The sequence below is a fragment of the Streptopelia decaocto genome (genome assembly GCF_964273445.1).
Source record: "Streptopelia decaocto genome assembly, chromosome: 5".
NCBI classification, from domain to species: domain Eukaryota; kingdom Metazoa; phylum Chordata; class Aves; order Columbiformes; family Columbidae; genus Streptopelia; species Streptopelia decaocto.
The window spans coordinates 29,254,611-29,266,979 of record NC_138659.1 but is presented as its reverse complement, the minus strand read 5'-3'; the positions used below and the strand labels follow the sequence as shown (position 1 = coordinate 29,266,979).

Genomic DNA, 12,369 nt, shown 5'->3' with positions numbered 1-12,369 from the left:
GAAAGCAGAACACAAGTTCATAAAGCTCCAAAAGCTTCAGCAGGCTGATGGTTTAACATAGGGTGCAATGTAAATTTTGAAGCTGCCTGAATAGCTTCTAGATGGGGCATAGTGGCCAGCTGTAGGGTAGCCTGCTCCCCCAGGAGGTGGGTGAAGGTGTGTTGAGGTGCCCATGTTTGTCCTGCTGGGAGTTGCTGAACAGGCCAGTGGACACATAAATAGGGAAGAGGGGTGAGGAAGTTGGGAAGTTGGGACCTTCTTCTGCATGTATATAATTCTTGCCCACAAAAACCTGTCTGAAAGTAAACTTAATAATATTAGGCTATAAGGGTTATATAAGGGTTCACTGTGCATTACAGTTAAGTGAACTGCAAGGGAAAAGTGGAGGAAAAATAGATATTTTTTTGTACATTAAAGCATTTTCAGATACCAAAATAACAACCTTGTCACGTCAGTTGGGGAAGAACTGTAAGTACTATTTTCAAACGGCTTTGGATTTTCTTAGTAAACTGTTCTCTCAGCCCTGCTTGCGATGTAATTACTGCCTATCCAGCAGTAACAGAAATGAGAATGTCTTAGGCAATGTCTGTTTCCTCTGGAGACAATGTGAAATGGTGTTCAGAAAGCTACAGAATTGTAATGTACTTACAGGAAAAAACCCCCACATAGTAATCAAGTGTGGAGGTTAAAGGGGAAAAAAAACCACCCCAAACACTGATTAGAATTTTTAGGAAACTGCCTGGAATTTTTCAGACCTATAAATAAACCTGGAGGAAAAAGATTTTGACTATTGTTAATAAACAAAAAGCCAGTAGATGGCACGAGAGACCTTGAGATTCAATGTAAAGCTCATATGGCCGCTAATAGCTATTCTGTTTTGCAACCTTCTGTGCTATCTCTGGTTTTAGCCCTAACTACTGTATTTGATAGATTCCCAAGGTTTCTTATTCATCAGCTGCACTTAGATCCACACAGTACATTTATTTTTAGGGACAACTAAAGTTCGTTTAATAACTCATTCAAACATGCTGAGTAAAAGCCTAGCTCTGTTGAGTTTAACCATTGACTTCAGTGGGGTTAGAATTGAACACATTTTTTTTTTAATGTTCATGCTGCGGAGCAGGCATTTCATTTCCAGGAGGGGTCCGATATTAACGGTTTTGTCCTTTCCTATCACATTGCAGATCCTTTCTCTGGAGCAGAATGACCACGCTTTCCAGAAAGTCACTGTGTCATTTAAAATTAGTGAATCAAAAGAGCCAGGTCTGGTGGACAAAAGGTTTGTTGTCTTTGTCTGGGATACAAAAGACTGTGCCTCCAAAGGCCTTTTGCCTATCCCCCTATAATAGCAGGATCCAATTCTAGGTTTTTATGAATAATCCACTAAGGTTTAACCAGAGCTGACCGTGAACAAATTAAGTACATTGTTTTGATTTTTTCCAAATGTGTAGTTATTTTACAGTTGGATGAATCTGAAAATGAAAACCTTCAACTTAGCAATAAAATATACTCATGTGGTTAGGAGATCTAGTGGAAAAATTTACTTTTCATCTCTAGAATCACTGAAGAACTTGCAAAAGACATATGGGACTATAAATTCATAAGCATTTCTGACTCCATCAAGTAGGTAAGTAGTCATATCCTTCTGATGCAGAAAATGAGACACAAAAATCCCCAGCCTCATGCAAAACCATGTTATGAAGCTGCAAATGCAGGATTAGGACTCAAGCCTGGCATATGTTTAGACCTGCATCTTTTTTTCTGACAGTCATTTTTTTTTTAAACAATACTGGAGTGCTATAATTGCAAGGTCATATTCCTTGATTACTTCAGTGAAGTCCAGAGTTCATTAATTCATATCATTGAGAAGCGCTAGGAATGAAAAGTAGAGTGCATAAAAGCTCCGACTGTGAAGTACACATTTTAATACTCGGTAGGCTATATAACTTTGGTTTGCTTTATAAGATAGGACAGGCATGATTTCTAAATGAGGTTTAAATCTGGACTGCAGATATCCTCCCACATGGGTTGGAAATGTCTATGTTGTACATTAGAAACTCCAGAAGGGCTTTTTCACACTTGTACTGCTAATGCTCTTAATTCCTTTGGCAAAATGAGCTGGTTCTAAGTGTTTTGTTTTGCCATGCCCACTGCCAACCTCAGGCTTTACTAACTTTCATTATATTTGGATTTTACAGCTGCAACATCAATGGAGCCTTTCAGGCAGTCGAAGGCATTGAGCTGTCTCAGCAAGAGGGCACCGATGACCAGGAACTGGACAGAAATGAAAGCTGCCTCTTCAAAAGGGCAATAACAAGAGCTGTGTCTCAGCCGTGCCCTGCACGGACCAGTGAAAGGACCATGCCTGGGTTCTGCTGTCCCCTCTGGCTGAGCCTGCACCTGAGTCTGGGCTGCGCTCTTGGTCAGGTGATGGTGAGTGGATTCCCCGGCCATGGGGTATTTTTGCTTTTCTTTCCTTGGGTCCAGGACAGTGTATGAGTTGGGAATTTCCTTGGGACATTTGGGTTCAAGCTGTTGCATGCAGCATCTTGCTGTTGGGAGATTTATTGCCCATGAACACCACAGCCAGTGGAAAGTGCTGACAAGGAAGCTTCTGTGGGAGGAAAGGCACATGTATGTGGTTTTAGCATGGGCAGGACACCTTCTTCCAGGCATGACAATTTATCAGAAAGAGACGTGTAGCTGTTGTGGTGGCTCCCTTTAACTGGGGCACTGCAGATGTCTTCTTGTTGGTGCAGGATCCAAAGTGGGGCTTCAGCAGGGATAGGCCTGACCTGGCACATTTATTGGTTTTTTGATGCTGCACAGTACATATTATTTTTATATATTGTCATTGTAGAATAAATTATTTTAGGATTGCTGATCAGTCTTTCCCTTGAAGTTTTTTCCAATGACTTCAACGATCTGTAAATTGTTTCTGGGAGAAGGCATTTGCCCTTATGAGCTGCTTGTATTTTTTGTACTGTACAACCCAGCTTGATCATTGTTAATTAGTGTCTTGCATCTGTGTAGATGACTCTGTTTTACTGCGAGCAGAATTACTGCACTTCCTAATGGCTCTTTGCTGTTGCTAAATTCCTGTTCCAGTAGTTGAGCATGAAAGTTCATTTTTCTTTTGTCACTACATCTCCTCACTACCTTTGTCTTATCTGAAGTGGTTGACTGGCAAAAGTTTCTCTTTTGTAAACAAGCAGATTAAAAAGAAAGGTGTTGGATTAAAGATGACAGTCTGATCCTATGAAAATCAATGGCAGATCTCTCATAAGCCACAGTGAAAACAATACCGTGAAAAAAAGGGCTCTCCAGGTGTAATATTAGTGTGATTTTAAGGCAAAGAGGAATGCAATATTCTTCATTTCCCCTCTTGTTTGAGGCTGCCCTTTTTTGCAGTGCAGCACTTCTGATGGGTTAGCAAAATGCGGCTTTTGTACAGGTGTTAGTTTGAACACGCATGAAAAAAAGCTATTAAAGGGAGCACTGGAGAAGGTTCTCAAATACAACACACAGACTAAGTTCAAGCTGGGGGAAGGGAAAGAGGCAGGTAACCTAAAGGCTAACATTTAAATCCTGAAGGCTGACATTTCAATCCCTAAAAAACCCCTTTTTACCCTCTGTATGTTGTCCTCAGGAGAGGGGCTTGGGGGCAGAGGCAAACATACTTACCACAGGTTATGCACGAGGCATCAGGGCTCAGTGGGCTGATTTGAACAAAGTCATAAAGGCTTACATTCTTTTGGAGGTAATGAAGTAATTGCAGTACACCAAGACAAAACTGAGTCTTTTCAAGTCTTTTCAACTTGGAGGAGAGTGAGAAGAGTACTATGCATCGCTCATGTTTCTGCTCTTGAAAGAAAAGCACTGAGAAATGTTATTCTGTAATCATTCAGCTATTTAGTCTTCCATAGTCTTTCTGACAGCTCTGTTTTTAGTTAGAATGAAAAGTATTTTCCTTAATGACAGTTTCCTGGCAGCATTTGGGTTCAGAAGTACCTTGCCCATGCTAAGGCTTCTCTTGGAAGAACATGTATCACAGCTCACTGCACAGCTGATTCGTGTACAAGGTGAAGAGATATTGTGCTGTTGCTCAGGGTTTGAAGGTGCCACCTATTCCCGGTCCCCTGGAGTGGGAGGGAATTGACTTTCTGCATAGGCCTAGGTGCAAGCTAGCAGATTGACACCTCACTGGTTAAATATAATCTGTCCTGCTTGTACTTTGTTTTAGCTTTATGATGCTATTGATCTTAGATATTTTTCTATATATTACTTTTTTGGGAGTATTTGGAATGCTACCTAATGTATTATTGTTCCCTCAAGTTTTTGAAGGCATCATTTTCATAGATATACAATAGGAGAGGGTAACAAAAAAAGAGTTCCCGTTCATACTTTTAGCTCATGAAGTAACAGCACATCCATTGAAATTTAAATGAAAATGGGGACTGTGTCACACACTATAGCTCTCTGGAAAGCTACAGTGGGAGTCTAGCAGCCCAATTCATTCCTTTGTAGAATGTACTAAGGCTAATGGTCTTGCTGGGAGTAAAATGTATTTTTTTGCAGAACGGTTCCAAGAACAGACTTTTCTCTTTACCGGAAAACATAAAAGAAAACAAATGCTTACTGTGTCTTTAGTATGCTAAATATGAAATTCTTTGCACAATGGAATGTTAGCAGTAGCCATAATAATGTTTTCCTTTCATCACCTAGTGAACGTAATTTTCAGAGAGGACTGCTGTAATTATATTTCAGATAAAAGGAAGCAGAATTTCTGGATAATATGATAGTTGGTCTGATTGTTTTGTTGATAGGGCAAAATAAAGAGACAGACCACATGAATACTTATTTAATGAACAACTTATTTATTAAGCAGTGCAGACTGTACATAATGCATTTGACTTCAGGTACAATGCAGTAGACTTATTTTCTTCAAGCACGTTTCTTAATATTTTACTACAGCTATTACCTTCCTTTCTTATCTGTCCAGCTATTCAATTATTTATATAGTATGTCTATAGCACAACACTAAAGTGTTTAGCTTAACTACAGTCACCAGTGCAGGTACAATCAATGTCAGCATCCACACTCTGAACAACATCCTCAGATGCAGATTTCTTATCGCTGCTTCTCTGCCATTCCAGCAGGCTTACAGCAGTATCTGTCAGAAAGGCAAAGCCATTGTTAACTAACATCAAGCAAATTAACACATTTCAAGGAAATACTGTTTTGATGGCTGCCAACTCCCTCATCACGTAAAGAACGAAATCCTGCCCCCACAACTGACATCTAACTGGCTCATTGACTTGGAGCAGGATTTTCATCCATGATATAATTACTATAATACTTCCCTAAAAACAAAATGAATAACATTTCATGAAGCACAAAGACAACAAGCAGGAGCCTGTAAAAGTGCTGGAGGTGGCCACTTTCAAAGTAAGTCCACCGCATACCAGTACACATCAGCAATCTCTTTTTATGTTAGTGCTGCCTATCAGTGTGTATTTCAGCAGACTATTTGTCGAAGTTCATTCTGAAGGATAAGCCCTTTGGAGAATTTTCAGAGGTTCATAAACTTCTAATTAAAGTTTCCCATATATTGTGAAATCTGGCAGAGCATTGTCAGTTGCAGTATTAACCTTACCACACTGCTTTATCAACAGCAGCTTGAATAAGCCGTATCCCTTAATGCTGAAATAATCTAAATGGAATAATGATATTCATCCTCCCAATAAATATTCTTAGCTAGTTGGAGGTTTATCATTGCATCAGGAAGAATATTAGGACATCCATTTAGATTAAGTTTGTATAATGAGAATGGGTAAAGATTTCATAATTTTACTTCCATTTGTTTTATCCCTCAGTTGGACAATATATTTATAACACGCCATCTCTCATCACAGGGAAATCTGGAGACTGCTGTGTGGGTTCAGGTTGCATCAGTCACTTATCTCCTGAAATGGTAACACTTTCCTTGGCTAAATTACTGTCCAATTTAAAGCACAGATTTTGCATAGTAAACTGGGTAATAAATATTTCCCAGAAAGGTGCTGGAGATGCTTTTTAAAAATATGTAATATTTTCAAGCTATGAAATGAGAGATGTTATAAAATGTCTGGTTTCTGTTTTTTAAATATATATTAATTCTTGTTATATCTCTTGCTCTTGGGCATGCTGTGGGTCTGATCACATCCGTATCCATATAAGAAGCAGTTGCCTTGGCAAACTGGATCATGGCTGAGTAACTATGATCCCCATAGGTAGGGTTTGTGGCATGTTTGAGATGTAAACTGATATGTGGACTTAGACTTGGAGTGATGTCTGCCTCAGTCAAGATCCTAAGACTACAGGCTCACCGATTTGAGGATAACAGGGGAAATTCTGCATCCTTGTACTTCATTTATCTTTGCACCACTGGTGACAGTGATGGAGTCCCTCTCTTTTGAAACGGCCGACTATTATATTTAAGCTCTCGAATAAAGAGCTGAGAAAAGGTACTTTGTCCAGTGTATGCAAATAAATGTTCTCAGCTTGAGAAAGATGTGGCTTTTGTTTATTTTGCTTCTCCAAGCCATCAAACAAAGAAAAAAGAAGAACAAGAACTATTTTTAAGGGCTGGACTTGTATTTCTATTAATCCTTAGCCTGAGAAAACGAATCATCTTGCTAAAAAAACCACAAATGGCATCTTTTCCCTTCATCCTTCTCCTCCTCTCTCTCTTCCCCCCTCATCCCCCACCCCTTCCCTCCTCAGGATAAAGAAATAAAAAACCCCTTGATTAGGAGTACTGCCATCAGACTTCCCAGTCTCTGGTTCAGTAAATGAACCAGAGAAGCCTGCAGTTGCTGTAAAAGCATCACTGCCTGCGACAACTAACATATCTTTTTTTTTTTTCTGATTTTCCTCTTTTCTCACACATTTTTGTGAGAGAATGAGACAGCTTTGTTATAGCCTAATATTCTGAGGCAGTGAGTGGCCCGAGGTGATGACATTTCAGAGATACAGACTTGGACACACAAAAGAAATCTGTGAAACATGGATATGACAAGATTTTGGAAGGCTTTTTTTGTTGAGGGTGGGTTTTTCTTTTCATAAAAGGATGCATGTGAATAGCACATCTCAGGGAGCCATCAGAAAACTATTAGCACTCTCACTGTGCTGCTTGTTGAATAGGCTGTTGTAGATGGTTGACTATTATAGAAAGATGCCCATTGCTTTTATGGGCTGATTCAGCACATTAATAACATGAGCACAGTACAAAGTTCTACATAGATGTTGTTTAAAATCAGCCATAAAGTACTCTTGTTTCTCTCCAGTATTACTCAACCCAGGGATCCATTTGCTTCAGTGAAACTACACTGGATTATCCCAGTTTACAATGGATTTGGCCAACAATGCTTAACACAGAGAACAGGCCACTTCAGTAGATACTCCCTAATGGTAGATTTCCTTCTAACGTATATATGTACTGTATAATTCACTAGAAGATTTAGGAAAGACTGCACCAGAAATATCTGTAGGCTCCAGGATAGATTCTCCTCTCATGCTTATATAACCTTAGTGTGAACCTGTGTTAGACAATGCATTGTGTCTGTGGCAAATTGGTATAAGTGAAAGGAGAAAAAGGCCCTGTATTTTTAAAAATTTGGGACACAAGGGTATGTGTACAAAATACCTTCAAATACAAACTATTTTTTGGAACAATCTAGAGAACATTTCAGCAGCGTGTTTTTTGCTGATGTATTGCACAGTGGCATAGCATGGCAGCCTAATCACAGCAGTCATGTCACACTACTTGACTGACTTTCAATTGCCTTGCTTACCCTGGTCTACACAAAATTGCAGGCTGTAATGTGCATAAAAGGACTCATTGTTGCTTATCTCAACTTCATGGAGATCCTGAAAATGTGAAAAACATTTTATCGATCGGTGCTGCCCCTTTTACCACCTCAAATGTTTTTCTCAGATGATGCTACCTGCCATCATCCAAACTAGCTTTTAGCTGGCCAGTACTGTCAGTGGTTATAGCAAATACTACTGGGATTAAAAGCCAGAGCAATACAGGTCTGTGCGTGGCTGTGTTGTGTTTTGTTCTTTTGAGTGCTCTGACAGAGCTCCTGCGGTACGGTGACACGGGGAGAGAAAAATATCGTACCTTTTGGGAAACAGTGGAAGCCAACCTTAACTGAAGTTTTTTCTGTTGGAGTACAGTCTTTCATACATTTCAGTACTGGGTCAACAGAGTAGCATGTAGATTCCTCTCCATCAACAGTAGGATTTCGATTCAGCTTCACATAACTGCGCTGCAACTTGCACCCTAAGAGGAAAAGGAAAGGTAGTTAAAATTGTAGAAATAAATCCCAATCGATCCCTGCAATAATAAAGGTCCATATTTCATCTACAGCTTTTATTAAAACACAGGTGCCTGACAAACCATTTTCACAGTAGCAAGGTTATCAAGATAGAATGATAATAAGTTGGGTGATAGAGGAAAGAGGCTGAAAAGGGACCTATTTTTAAAATCTAATTGCACAATATAACCCAAATGGAATCATGTATACCCAGTTTTTTTTTGAACTACATAATACACAGAAAATAACCTCTCATGTCTGAAAGCTATTAAGATTAGATACTACAAGCACAATGGCTACTTCATTGCATTAGGAAAAATGTCAACTGTAGTGAATGAATTAAAAAAAAAAAAAGCAGCATTTATAGAATAACATCAAGGATAATTTTTGTATTGGATGATTTTTATAATGCTCCAATTATCTCACTAGAAAGGTATAATGTAACTTAACAGGATCTCAGCTATGACTCTGTTTCCTGACACGCAGATAAGTACAATTCTACTGCCACTGAAGTCAAGGAGAAAACAACCATTAACTTCAATAAAGTTATCTCAGGTCTAAGGTAAATGGAGACCTACAGAACAAAACTGTACTGATGGGAAACCATCATTAATTATTTTTCCAGCTACATGAGAGAGGAAGCTCTTTTACTTTAGGAATATTTGTAAATATTTCCCTGAGATTGAAACCTCAGATGGTGCAGAACAAAAACGAAATTTTGTGCACTCTGAAAATTTACATAAACTTAAGATCTGACACAGAATTTATAGCCTGCAACTTGTTTAATTAAAATAAGTCTGCAGATAACAACTGAAAATGCTTTGATTCAGTAGTAAAAATCACACTTACTTTGGTGGGAGGAAGATTAGGCCTGATTTCCCTCTCCAAGAAAAAAGCTACTCAGTGTAAGAAATTACAGTAGAATCAACTATTTAGCACTGAGCTATACATGAGATAAAGACTTTGCTCTAGCATATATTCTCTGTGTTCACAGGCAATGTTTTAAACAGCGGTTAATGAAATTGAAATGGATCTATATTGCTATTGTCTTTTCTAAGTAAAAGATTTCTGCTGCTTTTAAGAAAAATATTTTCTAGCTACGGGCAGAGGAAAAGTGAAGTTGTATTCTCCCCAAGCATAAATTGTTTTCAGATCTACTCACCACCAGAACAGGTTTCTTCTAGCAATACCCATGAATGAACAAAAGCAGAACAGCTGTGTGCCAGTTTCTGATTTGGCATTAGGAGTTCATTGTGTGTTTCTCTGTCATTATTTCCACAAACTCCACAGGTCTTTCCTCTCATCCATGAAGCCACGGTAACCTGTAAAATAGCACACCTTTGTAGTGAATGCTCAAGTGTTGGTCTGTTACATTGCAAAGGCACTAAACAGAAAAAGGAGTAACCTTGAAAGTAAGCCCAATACCTTAAGGATCACACCATCAAAAGTCACATTCTTCAGCCCATGAGTTGGAGCTTCCACGATAACTGTTGTTGCATTTTTATAAATTCTAACATTGTCTGTAAAAAGACAGTGAATCATAAGGTGATCTGCTTAATTTCAAATTAGTGGAGAAATTAAGTAGCACAAAATAAACCATAATGCATTTTTTTCTTTGGAAGGAACACTTCGCTATTACAATTGGATTTGTTTTGTTTTGTGGAGAGAGAAAGCAAAACCAGAATAAATTATCTATTTATAAAAATATTCTACTGCTGTTCCATATAGTTGGAATTGACTTTTGTATCCAGTCTTCTAAATCTTGAAATAAAAATGTCATCGATGGTGCTTCAGTTAAATACTGGACCCAAAGCATGTAATTGTGACTGCAAGAAGCACTTTGTTCCTGAACAATCACCAACTTGGACATAACATATACATATATATACACACATATATGCAAGGGCTCTATCTACTTGTCAGTTATGCTGAGGGAAAGTATAAGTGTAAATACTATAGAAAACACAAGAACGTAAGTCAATCCAAACATTAAGAAAATAAAGTCTCTATTTTTTCTATGAATTAATCTTGCTTGTGTTTTCTTTACACTGAAATGCCTCCGAGAAATTTATAAAAAGAGAGTCTTGAATTTATTTAATTTTCAGGTCAGTCCTGGAAAAGTGGGTGTCACAGCTTACCTTTCTCATACTCAGAAACTCCACTGTCTGATAATACTGGTTCTTCATTGCATGCTACAAGGAGAGATGAATTTGCCACAGGACGAATTTTGATGTTCCTTCGGGGAAAAAAAAAGAAATAAACAAAAAAAAAAAAAAAGAAAGAACAATCTAGTGGTTAATTAAAAATATGAAAAGCGGAGATATTGTGATCAAAGCTAGCAGAGAGCCAATTTGAACATCTGGATTTTGAATGAATGAATGAGCTGTTTTCTTTCCAAAATGCAAAATTAATTTGGACTTCGGTCTTGGAGATTAAATCTTTAAAGAAAAAACAGGGTGGGGACTTACTGAGGTTATCAGATAATGGTGGCTGTGAAATGGAAGACAAGAGCAGCTAAACCAATGAGTCTCGGATGAGGATTCCATCTGAAACCCTGTATTTCCCCAAATATCTGATTGCAAACTAGTTTCACCTAGGAGCTAGACATCTGCCCTCCCTAGACTAACTCCCTGAAATTTTATACGTAACTCCTGAGCCCTCAGGATAAACCACACTTACGCTGAGGTTGTGCTTATGTGAACCTCTCTTGAGAAAGACTGAGGATCAACCTTTCTTGTAGTAATGATGAATTTTGGGTGTTCAGTACAGTCTTGGGCCACTATCAGGTTGCAGCTTTTATTGAAAAAATATGTACGGCTCACATGATCGAATGTTTTGAAATCTCCCTCACTGACTTCACATGTGGCTGCAAAACAAAACCAGAAAGGAAATGGCAGATGTGACAATGGCATGCAAGCTCCTGCAAAGTATAGAAGGCCACCTCTGTAAGATTGAACTACCCAGCAAACAGGAAAGAAACTTCAACATTTCCTTGGCAGATGCTTTCAATGCTGTCAGTCTGTAAGGACAGGATGGCACCACAGAACACCTACCACTTATAGACTACACTGATATTGATTTTGATCACATGCTAAACACAAAACTCAAGCTAACAAGGACTAAAATGTACCAAGTTCTCGAGAACATTATAAAAATTAGTTCACATATCCCACAGAAGTGCTATGCACCAACCAGCTAAAACTCACAACTCCTTTTTGAAGGAAATAAACAGGGCAGAAAATACATTATCTGTCTTGTACCCATCACCTGATGCCTCTCAATGCAGAGAAGGCACATTCTTAGACAAAGCAAAAGACAACCTCTACTCTTTGCAGTCAAGAGTGGTTCCTGAATTCTGAATATTTACAGCAGTTTGAATATCTTCATTCACCTGCCAACAAACAGTCTTTTAAGTGAAAGAACAAGCTGCTGAGAAGGCAGGGTTAGAGACACTCTGCTTCCCTAGAAGACAATTCCAAGGAAAGAAGAGGCCCAGTCATGGCAGTGGATGGATCTCCAAACATTGCTTATTCATGAATCAGGCATATAAAAGTAATATTTACATTGATCTTCTTGTGCTATTTGTGAAGCTATTTGAGGAAATAAATTCCAGGCAGTGATATCTTGAATCTCATAAGGTGGAGATGGGCCTAAAGGCAGAGTGAAAGGCATTCGGAGTGCCTGACAGTAAAGTGTTACCTGAAAAAGCAAAAATTAAGATACGTTAAGATAAATTAAACAATATTGCTCAATACATGACTGCAAACAACAAAAAAAAGACTCTAGTGAAAAGAAACCTTGAAGATATATTTATACTACTGCAGTTGTTGTGTTAGTCACCCCAGGATGCACTCAAACCTTAAGCTTTTTTGAGGAATCACTGTTTTATAGTCACATTTCTTGACTTCTTGAGAAATTGTTGAGGACATTGGAAAGTAACTGATATAGATGAAGTGGTAATTAAGTAACAACTTCTTAAAAAAATAAGGCAACAAGTTAAGTAACT

The 12,369-nt window shown here is 38.4% G+C and overlaps 1 protein-coding gene across 1 annotated transcript in view; it reads right to left on the bottom strand.

The window, feature by feature from the left end:
- Positions 1–4,914: 4,914 nt before the first annotated feature.
- Positions 4,915–12,369, bottom strand: part of LOC309440226 (vitellogenin-1-like) — a gene marked incomplete at its 5' end in the record, with an annotated part of 41,708 nt that continues 34,253 nt past the window's right edge. Inside the window, 7 exons of the mRNA XM_082053659.1 lie at positions 4,915–5,173; positions 8,168–8,329; positions 9,526–9,685; positions 9,789–9,883; positions 10,502–10,599; positions 11,043–11,229; positions 11,927–12,062. Of these exons, the coding sequence (XP_081909785.1) occupies positions 5,055–5,173; positions 8,168–8,329; positions 9,526–9,685; positions 9,789–9,883; positions 10,502–10,599; positions 11,043–11,229; positions 11,927–12,062 (957 nt within the window). The 3' untranslated portion in view covers positions 4,915–5,054. The remainder of the gene's footprint in view (positions 5,174–8,167; positions 8,330–9,525; positions 9,686–9,788; positions 9,884–10,501; positions 10,600–11,042; positions 11,230–11,926; positions 12,063–12,369) is intronic.